Genomic DNA, 18,813 nt, shown 5'->3' on the forward strand with positions numbered 1-18,813 from the left:
CTACTATACCAGAACATACTTTGAAATGTGATAAGACTACGTGCAGAAGAAAAGTAAAGGAACGATAAGTACAAGATTCAGAGTAGTGGCTATCTCAGATAGAAGAGGAAGAAGAAAGGAACAGGGAGTGGGAGGGGGGAGCAGAGGACCACACAGATAAGATTCGAGTTACAGTCAGTGGGGTTTTCGTGCTAGGGATAGTGGTTTCAGAGATGTTTATTATATCATTTAAAATAGATAAAAGGCCAGTGATGATAGTGGGCCCTAAACGGAGGGTAATGATGCATCTAGTCCTAAAGTCCAGTTTACAACAAAAATGAATCGAGTCCTTTCCTTCCAAATGCTCATAGGCTCACTGGAACATATGTGAAAGTGACTTAAGAACAGTCACTTAACAGCTGTTCTTCAGATACCAACGTTGTATTACTGAATCCCAGAGTGAACAAATTTAGGATTACCACCACTTACAGCCACACTGGTTTCAAAGGGTTACTTGAATTTTCAGTGCCATCGTCAATATATGAAGAAAACAGTCCCATCACACAGTGGCCTACACTGAAGAATATCACTTTAAACTTTCTGCTGGCTTAAGTTTGGGACTAAATTTGTTCACATACAAATGGTTTTAACCCACACACTCCCCAGCCTCTCAAGTTGGACCTCAGAATTTAACATTTTAGTTGAGTTTTGGAGAAGAAAGAATAGTTTTTCGGATTCCAACAATGATAAGGAAGTAGGGGATTATTATGGGAAGAATTCCTTTAACCCAGCTCTCTGTTTCTAGTGAGAGTATGTCTAAATCACCCCTTCCAGAAGTATTCCCTATATTTATAAGACCACGAGAGAGACTTCGTTTCCTCCTACGGCAAAGTTGAGCGAGCTCGCTCTCCTGTATCTGTGTGAACAGTGAGCCTTGAATGCCGCGCTGAGCTCCTCCAAGCAGCAGGATCTGAACCCTATATCCAACCTTCCCTTGGTGTGTGGTTGATCACGGATGGAGGACCTTGTAAATGGGAAGATAGTTTGCAGTCAGTTGGGGAGGCAGATAAGCAAGTATTTTATCTAAGTGGGATGTGAAGCAAACGTGTTTTGAGCACATGACCGAATCTGACTTGTTTTTGAAAGGGTCATTCTCGTTCCTGTGAGGAGAATGGACAGGAGTGGAAACAGAAAGAATAAGTTATAAGACTATAGTAACAATCCGTTACAAATCCAGAGATCATTTGTCAGTTATGAGAGAGGTGGAGAAATAGCGAGATTTGGGATGCATGTGGAAGTTGAGCCTCTGAACCTCCCAGTAGATCGGGGAGTCAGGATGGAACATTACATTGAAAAACGAGGAGCAGGCTTGTCACATCTTCCTGGGACCTTTGGGCTTCTGCCACAGTGCCCGAACCCCTTTCAGGAGCTTCAGGGGTGCCTCGGGGAAAAGATACTTTTTTAGCCTGTCCTGGACAGTGTTTGAAATGACAGTCGATGTTTCACTGGGCAAGGAGATAAGAACAGGACTCAGCTATCTGGAAAAGTACACCACGCTCCTTCCCCTGGGTTTCTCTCACTCAGTGTTTTCCAGCATCCTTACACCAGCAGTTGTCAAACTTCCCTTTGAGGGGTGAACTCTGTGAGCAGCTCCCGACACTGCCCTCCATATTTTCAACCAGTAGTTGGGATCTAAATAGCCAGCAGTGGGCCTCAGTCCTGAAGAAGGAATTGCGACTGTGCACGGCAGGAGTATGTGAATATATTAATATCCAAGCAATAAAATTGGGTTGTTTACCCATTCCCTTGGTGCAGAGGGTCGAAACTTCTCTTTAGTCTCACTTGGAGAACACAGTTAGTAGTACTTGGGGCATCCTTATTACTGAACTTTTAAAACATTATCACTGGATGTCTGGTTTTCCAGCCCATATCAAGCATTACCCAGGTCTGGGACTTGAGGCAGCGTGGCCTGATAGGCGGAGTGTTGACATGGGCCCAGAAGGGCTTTGCGTCGTCCCAGGTTTGCAGCTAACCCGCTGACTGTTTCTGTCCCTATCTTTACCCTGATTCGCCCACCAGGCACTTCTCTGCCCTTGCAAGTAAGTCTTTCCACTGCTGTTAGCACACGATCCTGGAGTGCTGATTCAGTGTGTAAGCCTAGGCCTCGCTTGTAGATATGTCTAGAGAGGGGTGTTTTGCTTCAATGGAATCCAGGAACAAATAATGAAAAGTACACCAAGTACAAGGCTGAGGACAGACCAGGCACACTCTTATCAGTCATCTGAAATATGCACAGCCTTTCCAAAACAAATATGGACTCCTGTTTCTAGGAAAACACCAAAAAGTACTTATCAATTACCCTGTATATGGTTTGTGGAGAAAGACAACATCAGCCTACCCTGAAAGCCACAGCAAAGCAGATTCCTTTGGGCAACGGACAGCTGAGGGCCATGAGTGAGAGCCGCCACAGAATCCCAGACTGTGGCCTGGGACCAGTCCACGGAGCCTTTCTTCTCCCTCCTGTGATCACTGTGTCCCTCACCCTACACCCAGGCAGCTGAGCTCATCCTAGAAGAAGCTGAGAAGCTTGGTGTGTTCTGACTCATGCCCAAAGCCTCTCACTCTTCTCCCTGACCCTTTACAAGTCCAGAGGTACCTCTCCTGAAGAGATTTCCTAGAAAAATAGAGTGTGACCAAGTGGAAGTCCAGTAATAATAACAATAACAAGAGCCACTGTTGGTGGATAGCCTACATCCTGTCAAACATGGGCTCGATGGGCATGATTCTGTTTGATCTTCACGGCAGTCCTGTGAGGTGGGTGTCATCATCCTGTTTTACAGAGGGAACTGGAATTGCGGGTTGAAGACGTTAACTGACTTGTCCACGATCACATAGCTAGAAAATGGCAACGGTGAGGTTCTTGTTCAAAACTGGAGTCTTTAACCACTTTCTTCTAGTGCATTCACGGGTGGTACTAAATGTAGTTTAATTCCGGTCACCAGATTTAGAGTATGTCCTGTGTTGAATGGTGTTTTTATCTCAGACGAGGAAGGAAGGGAAATCATTTTGACGTTTTAACACTTAACCTCTTTGCTTCTTGTCCATTTCCCCACCTAGGACCCAAGCACAGAGGGTACGGAAACCACGGTGCTGCGCAGGGCCGCAGGGCCTGCTTCCCCGCTATTCTGAGAGCCAGGCCGAAGGGCAGGAGCAGCTCTTCAAACTAACAGACAACATACAAGACGAATTGTAAGTTGGAGCCGTGGGAAACAAGCCCTTTCGGTTCACCAGGTTGTCTTTTCTGGCTTTGACTCTGAGAAGTTTCTGTCCGATCTGAGTATCAGCGTGACTCTTAGGCCTTGGAACTGGTCAACAAGATTCCTTGGCCCAGATGTTTTATAGATTCAGATGTAACAGTGGTTCTCAAAGTGAGTTCCATAGTGGGACCTTAACGTTGGCAGTCTCCTTCTAATTAGTTCAGAAAGAGAAGATAAAGTGTTCTCAATCTACAGGTGTTTTGCCCTGTGAGACTTTCCTGAACTTCGGTGTTTTGTTGTTTGCTGCAGAATGCTAGTAAAACAAAACAGATAAACAACCAACTGGGAGCTGAAGAGTTTGGAAACGTAACAGTGTTCTCAAGGTTGTTCTGTTATTCTTTGAATGTGGAGCCTTATATACTTAGGATCTTGTTATATTTTCAGTTAGTGAAGTTTTTCCTAGTTGATGTGGTAGAATTCAGTATATCACTATTTTAGGATATTCTGCAGAGACTCTTAGCGTAAAATGCTCTGTAACCTAAATAGGTGTTAGAACCACAGTCCAGAGAAAGCAATTAGTTCTGCCTGATAAGTAGCAAAATACTAGTTTAATTTCTCTTAATGCTTATTTATCTTTCTTAAGATAAAGCAAGCTAGGGAGGGTTCAGAGGACCATGAATGTTTTTTGGTTGGTGGAGGATATCTGAAGTAGAGGTGAGCTCTCAGGAGAGCCTTCAGTGTCGTCGTTAGAAATGCTGTTAAACTAACCTCATCTCATAGTTTTGTAGCAGTATTTGAACGCGGATATCAAAAGTCAAGTCCAGAATTCATTTGTTGCTTGCTGCATGGGATGGCGTCTGCCTAGATGTGTTTTTTGTAACTCAAGCTCCTTGCAGTGTTATTGGAAAGTCTCTCAGTGATGGAGGTGTATTACATTATCATAGTCAGCTCAGGCTGCCATAACAAGACTGAGTGACTTAAGCAACAAAAAATTATTTCTCATAGTCTGAGGCTGGGAAGTCCAAGATCAAGGTGCTGGCTGAGTTGGTTCCTGGTGCAGGCTCTCTTCCCGGCTTGCAGATGGCCACCTTCTGGCTGTGTCCTCACATGGCAGAGAAAGGATGAGCAAGATCTCTGGTGTCTCCTATAGAATCAGGGCCCCACCCGTATGACCTCATTTAACCTTCATTACTTCCTTGCTTCAAATAGGTGGGGACATAATTCTGTCCATAGCACACATCTATCTGCTCTTTTAGTCTAGCCTCAGCTCTGGCCATCACTCCAATAACCAGAATCCCCAGTATTTCACTCCAGGGAGGGCTTTATATTCCTGCCTGCCTTCGGTGAGGATTTGGTGCCATGGCTGCCCTATATACCACTTTGCTAATGTAACTTTTGGCCTTTGGATCGGAGGCTCAGAGAGTCATTCCCCAGGTGTAGCGGGACATGGTGCAGAGTCTACTAGAATGGCAGCTCCATGAAGGCCGCAGTTTTTGTCTGTTCCATTCATTGAAGGATCCTCAGTACATGGGACAGTGCCTGGCGCATACTAGGCACTCAACAAATATTTGTTGAATGAATGATAGTTGGAAAGTTGTTGTACGTTGTGCTTTTAATTTTCTTTCCCACTCACCCTTATTCAAGTGAAACCTTGTGAAATTCATTTTCAAGTCAAACCTTGGTCCTCGTGAAATTCATTTTCAATAGGATGACATATGCCAAGAACACAGGGAGAAATTGTGTACTACAGCTAACATAGGCTTGCTCCCAGTGAGATACATGCATTGAAAACAGAGCCATGGAAAGCTGAAAACCGAAATCAGAATGAAGTCAGTAAAACAGATTTCATGAAACTCTTAAAATTCATAAGAACTAGGAAAAGATGTTGGCGTGAATGACTTTTGACTCTTAAGATGAAAACCATGTGTCTCTACCCAAGTTTGTGGGTTAAATCTTGCCAGTGAATGTTGAAGAAGCCACATGACCGTAGCCTTCCTCAGTGTACAGGGAAGAAGGCATCGGGGACCGGGCAAATGTTCCTCTGAAGTATCCTCGGTTGTCAGGCTGGGTCTTCACGGTGACGTGAATGTTGGAGGCATCCCTCTGCAAGAAAGGCGTTTTCAGGAGAAGCACAGGAGTGCCATAGAATACCTGACTTTTATCCTGGAATCGTAATTAAAAACATGTTTAAAGACCCAATTATTTGCATATTTTCCTTCAGAGTTAACCCCTTAAAAGGCTCTTTAATACCTTGCCCTACTGTTCTAACTAAATGTTTCCACATTTTTTTCCAGTTAGACTCACTGTTTCACTTCTGGAAAATATTGTGTAATTACTTCCTGATGTAGTGAAAACCCCGCGAAGTCCACAGTGCCATGGTTACTTCAACTTTGTTCTCCCAGATCAAGTTTTGTTTAATTTTTTATTTTATTTAATTAATTAGTATTAAAAAGATAGTTGCTGACATATGATTTAAGGTCTGGCCAACTGAAAAGGCTTCAGTTTCGAATGAATCAAATATTCCTCTGATATGTTACAAAATTGCCATTACTTTCCATTTTTCTTAAGTTTGGTTCTGAAATCGGATCCTGGGTTAAGATGCTGTTAAAGTGAAATTTGTTCTATTTATTAAATTAATTTTTCTCTGTAACTAGTGTCTAGTCTGTAGCCAGAAACCTCATTCTCATTAAAAAAAAAAAAAAAAAAGAAAGAAAGTACCTATTTTATTTCCAATACACCATCACAGACCAAGTTACTTACTAGCAATGTAAGCACTAGGGTGGCTCTTTACCTCTTCCAAAAAGGTGCTTACAAGCAATGCACATGACCTGAGTAGCCGCCCAAGCATACTGTTTTCTGGAGTTTATTTGACAATTAGATTATATTTTTAAAATGTAGTTTTAGGAAATAGTATTTGTGAGATTTTTTTTATTAGATATTATTTTATGCTTTAAAAAAGAAGCTTTCAGTTCTCTATCCCAATTTTAATATTTCGATAGATATATTTAAATATAATTGACTTCCTTTGTAATCCTAAGCATTTAAAATTAGCATTCTTAGAAGGGGATTATGGGCCTCCCCAGAATGCCGACGTGGGGGTCCATGATCCCTGAATATTAAGAGCTCCTGTTCTGATTGGAAATTAGGAGCCTTTCTAAATGTCTGACATTTTAAATTATTATTATTCATTATTTTTTAGTATTGTGACTGTGCTAACAAAAAGAGTCCTTATCCTTTAGAGAAATATGCTGGTATATTTACAGATGAAAGGAAAAGGAATGAACAGCAGCAGCTAAGAACCCTTCAGGGGGCAGCAGGACCTGGGAAGTGGTTCCCGTGCAAGACTTTGAAGGTGGTGCTTGCCTTCTGGGGACACTTGAAAGTCACCCGTAGGAGGCCACTTGAGTCTAGTCAGTGTCTTGGAGGCTGTCACTAGATCCCTGGGTCACTTGATCTCAGCCGAGCCAGGCAGCTCCCTGGTCCGTTTGGGTTGTGTGCTCATTTCCATCTGTTTGAGTGTGTTCCTCCTCTTCTTTTTTCTCCTTTTTCTTTATTGAGATCTTTTTTTAATACAAAAAAAAGTATAAAAAGTAAGCCAAAATAGCTTATAAACCCACCAGCCAGGTTAGTCTTTTCTCTTTTTGATGAAATAAACTCATGTACATAATTAGCAAATGCAAAGAGTACAGAAAGAAAGAAAATCAAGAGTAAAATTCTCCTTTCTTGGGCTTCCCTGGTGGCGCAGTGGTTGAGATTCCGCTTGCCGATGCAGGGGACACGGGTTCGTGCCCCGGTCCGGGAAGATCCCACATGCCGCGGAGCGGCTGGGCCCGTGAGCCATGGCCGCTGAGCCTGTGCTCCGCAACGGGAGAGGCCACAACAGTGAGAGAGGCCTGCGTACCGCAAAAAAAAAAAAAAAAATTCTCCTTTCTTGCCCCCTTTGTAAACATACTGTTTATATATTTTGTATCCTGTCTATCCTTCTTGAGAAATTGCATAGAGATAGAAATCAGAATTTTTTATTTTGAGCACACGTTATAGTGTTGATTCTAATAGCATATAATTGTAAATAAAAACCTTATAGTAATATATGCAGTCTCAAAACGAAAACAAAAGATCAGACCTTTTGAGAAGTGGGATAGAATTCATTGGCTTCCGTTTTCTAGACCAGGAAATAATCTACCAATAACCTTTGACACTTAGAAAATTGGATATTCTTTGATATGCCACTAAATTAAAACTTTCATTTGGTGGATTATCCAGCTACTCTGATAAAAGTTAATGGCTTGTCTTTGCTCTACACCTGAAACTAACACAACATTGTAAATCAACTATACTTCAATAGAAAGAAAGGAACGGAGGGAGGGAGGGAGGGAGGAAGGAAGGGAAAGTTAGTGGCTTGCTAATAACAAGTTAAATCAAGACTTCTGAGAGAATTCTTTATCTTTACCACCGGGTAAAATGCATGCAACATCCAAAGTTGTGCACTGGCAAATTCCATTGGACCCTACAACGTAAATTCATTGTTATTTTCTGAGACTACATAACACATGAATTTATTGAATCCTACTATGTCCCAGGACAAGTTCACAGTCTAGCAGGGGAAGCAGACAGTATTACCAACTATTTATAAACATGTGATTGCTTTTTTTTTTGCGCGGTACGTGGGCCTCTCACTGTTGTGGCCTCTCCCGTTGCGGAGCACAGGCTCCGGACGCGCAGGCTCAGCGGCCATGGCTCACGGGCCCAGCCGCTCCGCGGCATGTGGGATCTTCCCGGACCGGGGCACGAACCCGTGTCCCCTGCATCGGCAGGCGGACTCTCAACCACTGTGCCACCAGGGAAGTCCTGCGATTGCTTTTAAAATAGAAGTATGGGCCATGTGTTATGGGACCACAAGGGCAAGTTATTAATTTGTGCCTAGAAAGCCAGGGAAGGCTGTTGGCAGTTGATCTGGTCCTGCAGCACAAGGAGAAATGGGCCGAGAAGAGAGAAAGGCATATACGCAGAGAAGAGTGCCGGGCAAAGGCTCGGAGACAGGAGAGTTAGCGGCATTTCTGGGGGGACTCCAGTTAGCCGTGTGTGGTGGCAGCACATGGGTGGGAGGGAAGGAGCAGAGGTTGGAAAGGTGGGTTACAAGGCCAGATTCTGAGAGCTTTTTTTTTTTAAATTATCCCCCTCCCCCCTTGGTGTCCATACAGATTCTGAGAGCCGTAACGGCTTCCTGTAGGCAGTGGTGAGATTTTGAAGAGGATCTCACTCAAAATGACGTTAAAAATGTAACCTTGACAGCAACAGAGAAAGGGATCAGAGTTGGAGAGACTGGGGGCAGGAAAGCACTTAGGAGGCCCTGGGAGTGATCCAGGTGAGCACAGACTGGCAGAGAAGAGGGGGAGAGGGGACAGGGAGGCAGGCGTCAGTACAGTCAGTAGACTGACCAGGTTTAGAAGCTGAGCGAGGGGTGGGGCTGAGAGGGACTCGAGGGCTGCTTGCCTGGTCGGTTGGATGGAGGTGCCATCAACTGCCAGGGGCGGTGCTGGAGGAGGAGAGGATTCCAGAGGCCGTGCTGAGTGTGAGGACCCGTGGGACGTGTGTGCCGAGACGCTCTGCAAGACCCCAGGCTCAGACACAGGTGTGGGGTCACACCTGGACTTGGGGAGAGACACATGCGGGGCAGGAGCCTGTTCTGGGAGCACTCCTGGAGTAAGACAGCTCTGAACTCTTCTGATTTTGAAATGCCTACAAAGTGAGGAAAATAAACATATATAAATAGAGTTAATAAAGCCAAAAAAAAAAAGAGTGGGAGAAAAAGAAATCAATTGAAAAGGGTAATTGAAACAATTGGCGGATTTCTCTCTCCCTAAGGAGCAATAATTGGTCCTGAGCCTGTTTCCTTGTGGTCTCTTAGAGGGTCACTCATTTTTCCAACCTGCTGAAGCAAGGATCTGTAGTAGACTTGCAAGGGGACCTTCCCCACAGGATTAGGATAACTTAGCATCTGTTCTCAACAAAAGAAATAACAATAGCCACAATTAGTTGGGCATGTAGGTCAGTTCTAAGCATCACAGTGGCCCTAAGAGGAGATATGATGACCCTCGCTCTACACGTGACGGCAAGAAACTCTGAGCCAAGCCATGTGGCTGGTGACAGAGCCAGTTGGCACCTAAGATTGGCTGGTTCCAATGGCAAATCAGCCGTGGGGCTTGGAGACAACATTTCTACCTGCCACAGAACGAGAGGGTTGAAGCTATTGTTGGTCATGTCACTGGTGTTGATGAGAATGCCCTGTGGTATGATGGTCTGAGATATTGTCGTAGTGGGTGCTACTTGTGCGGCATTGAACCTTGCCGGGTTCACTAACTGTTAGAACCTGTCATCTTGGAGAATGGTGTAAGCCACGTGCCACAGCTTTCCTTTCTCTCAGAAGAAACTTTCCGAAGTTGATCCCAAGGTCAGAATGTCCTCTTTCTCTCCTTAAAGGAGAGTTATAAGTGAAACTTTTAACCAGTGTCTAAAAATCCTGTTTTTTGTTTTGTGGCTCGTGGGCTCCAGAGCACAGGCTCACCAGTTGTGGCTCACAGGCTTAGTTGCTCCGCGACATGTGGGACCTTCCCGGACCAGGGCTCGAACCCGTGTCCCCTGCATCGGCAGGCGGATTGTCAGCCACGGCGCCACCAGGGGAGTCCCTGCCTGTTTTTTTTTATAGAATCATTCGCGGTGTCGCGGTGTCTACAGAGCACTGGGCAGCTTCTCTGGTTCTTCATATTTGAAGGGTACAGCTTATCCAGAGGCTGTGTGTCTCTGGCCACATTTTTTCATTCTTCCTCCGAATTAATAATAGGTCAGAGGGTAGAAGGACACACTCAGGGTTGACCTGAGACCACATGGCTTTCCTCCCCATGTCATCCCACGAGGGTTTGCAGTGGTCACTCGTTCGTGAGCCAAGAGCAGCCCTGCGTGAAGCGAGGCGGGTACGGGGGATGAAGAGTGGAGAGCCCCGTGTCTAGACTCCGCTCGTGTGAGGCCACAGCCGCTGCCACTCTGGACGAAACCCTGAGCCTCTCAAGTGCTGCAAATGAAAGGCTGTGGGGCACAGGCCTTTGCAGGGGACGGCCAGGCAGGGCGGGGGACACCGGGCTTTGATGACAAAGGGACAGAGGCGGGGGCAGATGGGCAGAGAAGTGCTGAGTGCACTCATTGGTTCGACTTCTCTTGTCCCCCTGGGTTTTGGTTCCTCTCTCTCAGAGACAAGTTTGGGGTTGGTCTCCATTACAGGAGGGGACCCATAATCTGGAGCTCAGTTTTAATTATTCTTTGTTGTGGTTTCCAGATTTTGTTTTTTAAAAAATGTATGCTGTAATGATGAAACCCAAAGCCTTGGTCACTGGTTGTGGGAGTTCCAGGGGAGCATCGGGGGAAAATGGAGAGAGAGACGCTGTTGGCTAAGTCAGTGTCTGGGTTTTTGCTGAGACCGTGGTCTGGGACCCTGGCCCTCCAGCTGAGGCCCCGCTGTCTCCCTTTCCCCTCCTTTCACTTAGACCCTTGGCTGCTTTTGATTTGAAAAGACTAGAACATTCCATGTAAATGTCCAAAAATTACTGTCTGTATTAGCTTCAGGGTACGAATAGGGCCCCTGGGCTCACAGAATAGAGATCTGTGCACATTTACAAACTGCTCCTCTCCCCTCACATTTCTGTAATGGACGTGAATTCCTTTTATTTATTTATTTATTTATTTATTTATTTATTTATTTATTATTTTTGGCTGTGTTGGGTCTTCGTTGCTGTGCGTGGGCTTTCTCTAGTTGCGGTGAGCGGGGGCTACTCTTCATTGTGGTGCACGGGCCTCTCACCGTGGTGGGCTCTCTCGTTGAGGAGCTTGGGCTCTAGGCGCGAGGGCTTCAGTAGTTGTGCCTTGTGGGCTCTAGAGTGTAGGCTCAGTAGTTGTGAGGCATGGGCTTCAGTAGTTGTGGCACGTGGGCTTCAGTAGTTGTGGCTCACGGGCTCTAGAGCGCAGGCTCAGTAGTTGTGGCACGTGGGCTTCAGTAGTTGTGGTACGTGGGCTTCAGTAGTTGTGGCTCACGGGCTCTAGAGCACAGGCTCAGTAGTTGTGGAGCACGGGCTTAGTTGCTCCGTGGCATGTGGGACCTTCCTGGACCAGGGCTCGAATCCGTGGCCCCTGCATTGGCAGGCGGATTCTTAACTGCTGCGCCACCAGGGAGGCCTGGCCATGAATTTTTTGCCCATGGATTTACTGACTTTGTGACGGCAGGTAGTATGATCTCTATCAGATGAAGAAACTGAGCCGCAGAGACAGCAGCTGGCCCAGCCTGGTGGGTCTCCCTGCCCGCTCGGCCTGCACTTCCACCACTGTATGGAGCAGCTCTCACTAGAGCATCCCAGCTCAGAGCCACCCTTCCTCCTTCCTTCCACCCAGAACAGAAGTTGTTCTGGCCTGATGGAGGACTTTGTACTGTCTGTGGCCTCTTGGAAGGGAGTCTGTTTTAAAGAAGTCCAGTTTGGAAAGGGCACTAATAGTGTCAGCCAGTCAGCCCGGGTGTAAGAGCAGCTGCCCAGATGGAAAGGCCTTGGCCCTTTTAGAGGCTGTGCATAAATGTCAGACAACGGGTACTAAACAGGGTGAGAGTGGAGGCACGGGTGATGGGATAGAAGTACCCCATCTTATGCTGGACCAGAGGAAAGGTAACAATCCCTACTGGATTTTTAATGCATGTGCTGCTCTCACCCTAATTGCGGTGGCCAACTTCGGGGATCTCCTTTGAGAGCCCGTTACAGCCTCGGTCACCATGTGCCCGGCCCACCTGTGCTTTGAAGTCCTAGGCCATTTTCAGTTTTTAAGCTAGTTTCCCAGCAAGTTCTAGCTGGTCCTGTGATCCTTCCTCTCTTTGTCAGGAAGCTTTTTTCATCTCTCTCTGTCTCTTTCTGTCACCTTTTCTTCCCCTGGACCAGCTATTTTAGATTTCAGTTGGTTTCTTTAAATGATACTGTCAGAGCCCGGGACATGGGGAATTCTGTGCTAAGTGGCCTGAACGCCAAAAGCTGCTGGGTATTTCTCATTTTGGCATTGAGACTTTACAAGTCTACGTTCTTGGCATTGCCAACCAGTTAGAATAGAACAATAAACCCCAATTTTTGTCATGTGAGGCTGTAATTAAAATGGCAGCTGGAACCAGGCATATTTTCACTGAGTCCTGAGGGAGTGGCCGACTCAGTGGTGGGTGCCCAGGGAGACACGGGGGACGTAGGGTGTGGACCCCTTTTACGTCAGCTTAGAGAGTCAAATACCTGTCTGGGAAACAAAATGAGAACAAGTAGTTGCTTGGCAGTGCTCTTGACAGTAAGCGACGAAGCCTTCAGAAGTGGGCGCAGGGTGGGCGTGTTTCTCGGGAAGCTTCAGAGAGAACTCGTGAACCCTTGGGCTGAGAGACAAGGCGTGTTCAGAATGGGGGGCTCTCTAAGCCCAGAAGTGAGCAGGGACCTGGCGCCAGCTTGGGACTGAGAGAGGACCGGCCTGTCCAGCAGCAGGCAGGCCTGCTCCATCCCAGCAGAGTTTGGCGACTGCTGACCGTGGAACAAAGCCATCCTGGGACCGGGTCCCTGAGCCGTTCCAGGGGAGCCGCGGCTCCAGGCAACTGCGGTGTGGCAATTCCTCTCAGGACATCAAGTCCCAGGGGGCCGGGGCTTGACAGCCAGCCTGTCGTCAGCTCTTAGTATTCTTGCCGTCACCCGCTCCCCTGCGCTGTCCCCCGACGTGGCCGCCCCATTGTGGAAGGCTGTCACAAGATGCGACGGAGGCAGCCAGGCCTGGGAGAGCTGTCACGGCGGTTTCCAAGGGTCACTGCTCTTCATTCAGTAGCCGATCTGAGAGCTTTGACGTGCATAAATTTCCACTTTAAATCTGGGGCTCCAGGGAAGAAGAGATTTTTTTTTTTTTTTTCGGTACGCGGGCCTCTCGCTGTTGTGGCCTTTCCCTTTGGCAGAGCACAGGCTCCGGACGCGCAGGCTCAGTGGCCATGGCTCACGGGCCCAGCCGCTCCACGGCATGTGGGATCTTCCCGGACCGGGGCACGAACCTGTGTCCCCTGCATCGGCAGGCGGACTCTCAACCACTGAGCCACCAGGGAAGCCCGAAGAGATTTTTTTCTGAGTGGCCCTGAAGCGCCTAGAAGGGATGACTGACAGTTTATGGAAATCAAGATTACAGCTTTACCTAAAAAAGCACTCTCTAACAGTTGAGTTCTGAGAACGCAGTGGTGGTCTCACCAGTGACTCCCCTGTCCCTGAAGGTGCTGAGCTGAGACCAGGTGACCTCTTACTAGAACAGTGACAAAAAGGAAGTGGACATAGGTGTGCACCTGGAGAGGGCGTGCCATCCTCTCGCGGCACCTAGGTTGGTGACCCATCCGCTTCTGCTTTCCCCGCGTCCGTCACCACCCCTGCCCACGACTTCCAGCCCTGTGGCTGCCCCTCCCCCACCCTGTCTTCCCGGTGAACCTTCTCAGCTGCTGTTTCAGTCAGCATTTCAAAGCATTGTATTTCCTTCTTCTGCCCAACAAAGCACTGCTACAGTTTTCTCTAAGCCTTAGGATATAAAAAGGCCATAAAATTGTTTCTCCTATTGATACACTTGGTCATATTATCGAGCCCCCTGTGTAAGGGCTCTGTGCTTTACACATTGGCCTCACAGCAGCCCTGAGAGGCCAGTGTCACTTTTTTTATTCCTGATTTACACACAAGGAGATGGAGGCTCAGAGTGGGTGAGCCACCTGCCCAAGGTGTAGTGAGGGAAGGAGCCTGGCTTCAAGGTCGGAGCCTCGGGCCCCCCTCCTACAGCCTCAGCCTGGAGGAGCAGCTGGCGAAGCTCTGCGTGCCCTTCTCACTCCGCCTCTTTCTCTGCAGCTTCATAGCCGTGGAGAACATCGACAGCTACTGTGTGCTCATCTCCTCCAAGGCCGTCTACTTCCTGAAAAGCGGAGACTACCTAGACCGGGAGGCCATTTTCCTGGAAGTCAAGTACGACGATCTCTACCACTGCCTCGTCTCCAAAGACCACGGGAAGGTGTATGTGCAGGTGACCAAGAAGGCCGTGAACACGAGCAGTGGGGTGTCCATCCCCGGCCCTTCCCACCAGAAGCCGATGGTGAGTGCACCCCTGCCCTATCTCCTCAGCCGGCCGCCGCCCTGCTGATGCTTCTCAACGGGAAAGTGTTTGCTGCGTGTGAGGCTTGGGCTGGGCTGTTGTGAGTCCCCAGGGGTCCTGCTTCTTAGTCCCACAGGCAGAAGGGGCTCAGTGTGTGTGGGGTGGGACGATGCCGCTCTCCCAGCTCCACCGGAGGGCAGGTTGCTCAACGCTTGTGCTGCAGTTTCCCACCCGTACAGTATGGGCAGGATTACCGCCTCTAATCAGCCATGAGGACCAGCTGACATGATGCACAGGGGTGTTTTATTTCTAAAATGGGACTCTTCAGCGCATTGAATCTAAGAAGGCGTTAGAGCACACATTGGCTTCTTCATTGCTTCACCTCTAGAATAATTGGAAATTAACTTTTTTTTCTGCACAAGGAAGCAATATCTAGCATAGGCCCCTATCCACTGTAAAAGCTCAATGAATATCTGTAAATAAACTTTACACTTGACCTCCAAAAGGTACAAGATATTGTTATGGCAGGACTTTTCAACAACACCGTTGCTGTTAATGACCAGCATTCGTTAAGGGTTTACTGTGTGCCAGGCTGGATTCTAGGTACTTCTAGATTATTTAATGTTGTACTGCTGTTGTCCCCACTTGGTGGTCAGGAGGCTTGGTGAGGACAGGTGACTTACTCAAGGTTATCCGGCCAACACCGGAGGGAGCTGGGGTTCAAACCCGCGTGCCCGTGCAGCTCCAGGGCTGGCAGCCTGGACCACTCTGCTGCCTCCGCTCGGAGGGGCTGTTGTTGGCTCGGCAGAAGCACGTGTGAGGGACCCCACCGCCAGCCATATTCTAACGTGGGGTCTTTTCATGAAACCAGGTGTTAGCCCTGCTCATTTTTCACCTGGAATGCTAGGATTTTCAAGCCTGCATTTGAGAATGACGTGCCATTCAAAATGGCCCTGCTTATCTCAGTGTTTCCACAGATGAGAAACAGCAACCAGCCTTTTTGGGCCTCTCTCCCTTGACCTTCTCCCTGCCCAGGAATGCGCTTGGGTTTGGTTTGGCTTGTGCAGGCTCCCCTGGGGTCGTTGGCTTAGGTTAGGGCCGGTAGATTAATTGAGTTAACACCCAAAAGCCTGAGTATTTCCACAAGTTCCTTTCGGAGGTGGGGAGCTTTGCCCAGCTGCACTTTCGCCCTTTCAAGGCAAGTGAGCTTTCTTGATAGGAAAGGCCTCGAGGGCATTTGTGTGTTTTGACCATCACCAGACTTTAGATTTGAATCCCAAGTCTTTGTTAGTCTCACCTCAGCTGATCCTCACACCTCGGAGCTCAAACTGGTTCTCAGTTACAGGCAGTCCCAAATGTCAGCTGATTATGGGTCGACTGCACAGTCCCCTGGGGAATAAGTTAAAGATACAGATTCCAGAGATCCACCCCAGACCTCGAATCGGCATAACTAGGAGTAGGGCCCTTGGGAATCTGTTTCTTTAAACTACGACCCATGCTGTTCTGATCCGCAGTCAGGCTGGGAGCTGCTGCCTGGGTGGATTTCAATGACCCATGTCCTGTGATTCTGTTTGGCTTCCCACCTTGGGGGCAGGTTACTCATTCTGTCCTTTTCTTCAGGTCCACGTGAAATCAGAGGTCCTTGCTATCAAGTTATCACAAGAAATAAACTATGCAAAGAGCCTTTACTATGAACAGCAACTTATGTTAAGACTCAATGAAAACCAAGAGCAGTTGGAGCTGGACTCCTGAGAAACCCCAACTGCTGGAGGGACACTCCCAGACGTAGACCCCAAACCAGTCAGGAGGAGAGAGGCCCGTGGGCTTGGCTTAAATTAGAGGAAACCAGAATAAGGTTTGGGGGGGAATGCTATCAAGAGGGAGAGTAAATACTGGTGAGGGAGGTTACAAATGGAACCATATTAATTTGTGGGGCAGGGGGTTACTTTAGATTATGGGGAGGTAATTTTTAAGAGGCATTGGTTGAATAACGTTTAAAACAAAGAAAGTGTAACTGAGATCAATCTAATTTTTAGATTGCCCTGTATTTTGTTAACGTGTATATATGTACAACTGTGTGTTTGTAAATACGTAGGAGCATTTCTGAACAGGGCCTGTGATGTGTGTAAAGGTTTGTTAACTGTAAAGTAATATAAAGTTATATTGGATCTTCTATTGCACTAATTCTACACGTCTCATTCAGGGTGCTGTCCGTGAAGAGGGGTTCTCGGAAGCTGCAGAATGTTATGCCTTAGTTTGGGAAACTAGAATATTCACGGTTAGGTGGGCTGAGGTGAGGGGGCAGGTGCGTCAAGAGCGACGCCTTTGAAACCTGTGCTCATCCCGGCTGGTGCCGCGAACCGAAGTGTCTAGACCCAGAGCCAGCCCTTGATGAGGCCTAGGGGCGTGACTCGGACACATCTTTTATTTATTTCTCCCCCAGTTTAAAGATAGTTCTTAAGAGTGTCACAAATTATTTGTTATCTGCCTGTCTCACTGGCTCTCTCCTGACTAGTCTTGCCAGACTTTGAGGTAAAACTTTGAGGTGTGTTCTGTTACCACGCACACACACACGCCGGCATTATAAGGTTTCCTTGGGTTATTATCAGAGAGGCCAGTTTGAAACATTGGTAGGCTCTGATAACTTAGAAGGGAAAAAAATCCTGTAGGACTGTTTAACAGATCAGAAATCCACAAATTTATCAAAAACCCACAGCGAGAGTGTTCCCTCTCCCGAGCAGCTGCAGCAGGAGGTCCTGGGACTCTGTTCTCCTTAATAAAGCTCCAGGCAGCCACCCAGCCCCACAGCCCTGGGGACACGGCGACGGCAGCCCTGGGGTAAGAAGGGAGAAGGAGAGAGTCTTAGAAAAGGGAATGAAATCTGAGTGCTAAAAAGCTGTTCTTGTAAGTTTGGGGCCAAGATTTGGCCAAAATATCTCTTGCCCTTGGTTTTAAATTCCAACCGGTGGCAAGGCCTAGACCGAGTGTCTTCTCCTTCCTGGGTCTTGTTTCTGTGGTTTCTCTTTTCTGTAAGGAATAACCAAGGTAGGGAGAGGGGAGGCCTAGAATGAATGACTATCCTTGTGATTTTTTAATTTTTATTTTAATAAATCTAGTCCGTCTCTATAACCGTGTCACATGTAGCTGAGATCTAAAAGGACCCATCGGATCAGTGGATGCGTGGAAGGTTTTGGTGTTTATGACTCATGACCCAGATCCTTCCAAAACACAAATGAAGCTAATCTGTCTTTCTCTCCCCACTCACGTGTGTGTGTGTACGTGTGCATGTGCGTGTGTGCACGTGTGTGTGTGCGTGTGTGTGTGTGTGTTTTCAGCGAGCTTTAACCCAAGTGCTTAGTGCTCTGGCAAAATAGTGTTTTCAGGGCTCGTCTTGAACTCCAGGATTTGTATATAGTCTTCACTGAACTCTGGGTTCATGGACTGCAGAATTGAAGCCCAGCTTTTGAAGGGTCGGGGTGGGTTTTTGGTCCGTCGGTTGGTTTGGTTCTGCTGGGCCACAGCCATGTGCCAGGTGCGGCTCCCTGCAGGCTTCTTGTCTTCCTCACCAGCCTCCCACCCTGCACCCCACAAGTTTGGCTTGTGGTTTTTGTCATCAGTAACGCACTGCCTGAGATCACGACCTCTTAATGATGAGACTCTCAGAGGGTTGATGGTTTGTGTCAGTGAGCCTTCTGTCACTTTCTGGAATGAAGTCACTTGGGAGTTTGTTGGATTGAGGAGCTTGGTATGACTAAGGAAGCCTGACTTTGGGCCCAGCGGCAACCCGTGTTCTCTGCAGCTCTGCCCACGGGAAGTTGGTTGAGGGCTGCGCTGTGGAATGGTGCTTCCAGGAGACTCCAGAGGGGTGTTGAGATGCCCTCCTCCCGGCTCCTTTCTAAATCTCATCAGCCCTCGAAATACAATAGTTGCTCATCTCCCTACTGCACAACTCCCCCCTGATGTTTGTGCCTTGGAAGAGGCAGATGTTAAAATGGGATCCAAAGACCAAATGGGGCAGGGTTGGGGGGTGGGGGCCAGCTAAGAGCTTCTCAGGCTCCCTCCGCTCTCGCAGCCCTCGTGCCAGGCCTGGTGATGGTAAGGTTTCAGGGGCTTTGGACATAGTTTCCTGGTTTGCCAGGAAAAAAATCCAAAGCTTTGGAGGAAGCAGGCCCTGGCTCTGGCTTTTAAATTGGTATTTAGCCAGCGATGTCTGAGACTTCGTTAAGATAATTTCTGCCGATTTTCTTGGTGCCTCAAGTACCCAGTTCCTCTCCGAGGAAAGTAAAATAAATTGAATTAGGAGAAATTGGGCAAGCAGAAAGCAAAGCCCCCTTGATGCCCTGACCCAGCACAGCTGGCCGCATCACCACCTGGCCACAGCTGCTTTCCTCACCCACCAGAAAGGCTGGCTGTTCTG

General features: G+C 47.7%; 1 protein-coding gene across 10 annotated transcripts in view; it reads left to right on the plus strand.

The window, feature by feature from the left end:
- Positions 1-17,522, plus strand: part of VPS13D (vacuolar protein sorting 13 homolog D) — a 245,762-nt gene extending 228,240 nt beyond the window's left edge. For 8 of the 10 annotated variants that reach the window (XR_004347228.1, XR_004347280.1, XM_032609572.1 and 5 more), the window contains 3 exons: positions 3,097-3,228; positions 14,156-14,396; positions 16,017-16,396. Coding sequence is in view for 8 of the 10 variants with exons in the window: in XM_032609572.1 (XP_032465463.1) it covers positions 3,097-3,228; positions 14,156-14,396; positions 16,017-16,148 (505 nt within the window). In the remaining 2 variants the exon portion in view is untranslated. Of the gene's footprint in view, positions 1-3,096; positions 3,229-14,155; positions 14,397-16,016 lie in introns of all 10 variants that reach the window. The other 2 variants (XM_032608838.1, XM_032611841.1) reach the window with 1 other exon arrangement.
- The last annotated feature ends 1,291 nt before the right edge of the window (positions 17,523-18,813 follow it).

This window comes from Phocoena sinus, chromosome 1 (assembly GCF_008692025.1).
Source record: "Phocoena sinus isolate mPhoSin1 chromosome 1, mPhoSin1.pri, whole genome shotgun sequence".
Taxonomy (NCBI): domain Eukaryota; kingdom Metazoa; phylum Chordata; class Mammalia; order Artiodactyla; family Phocoenidae; genus Phocoena; species Phocoena sinus.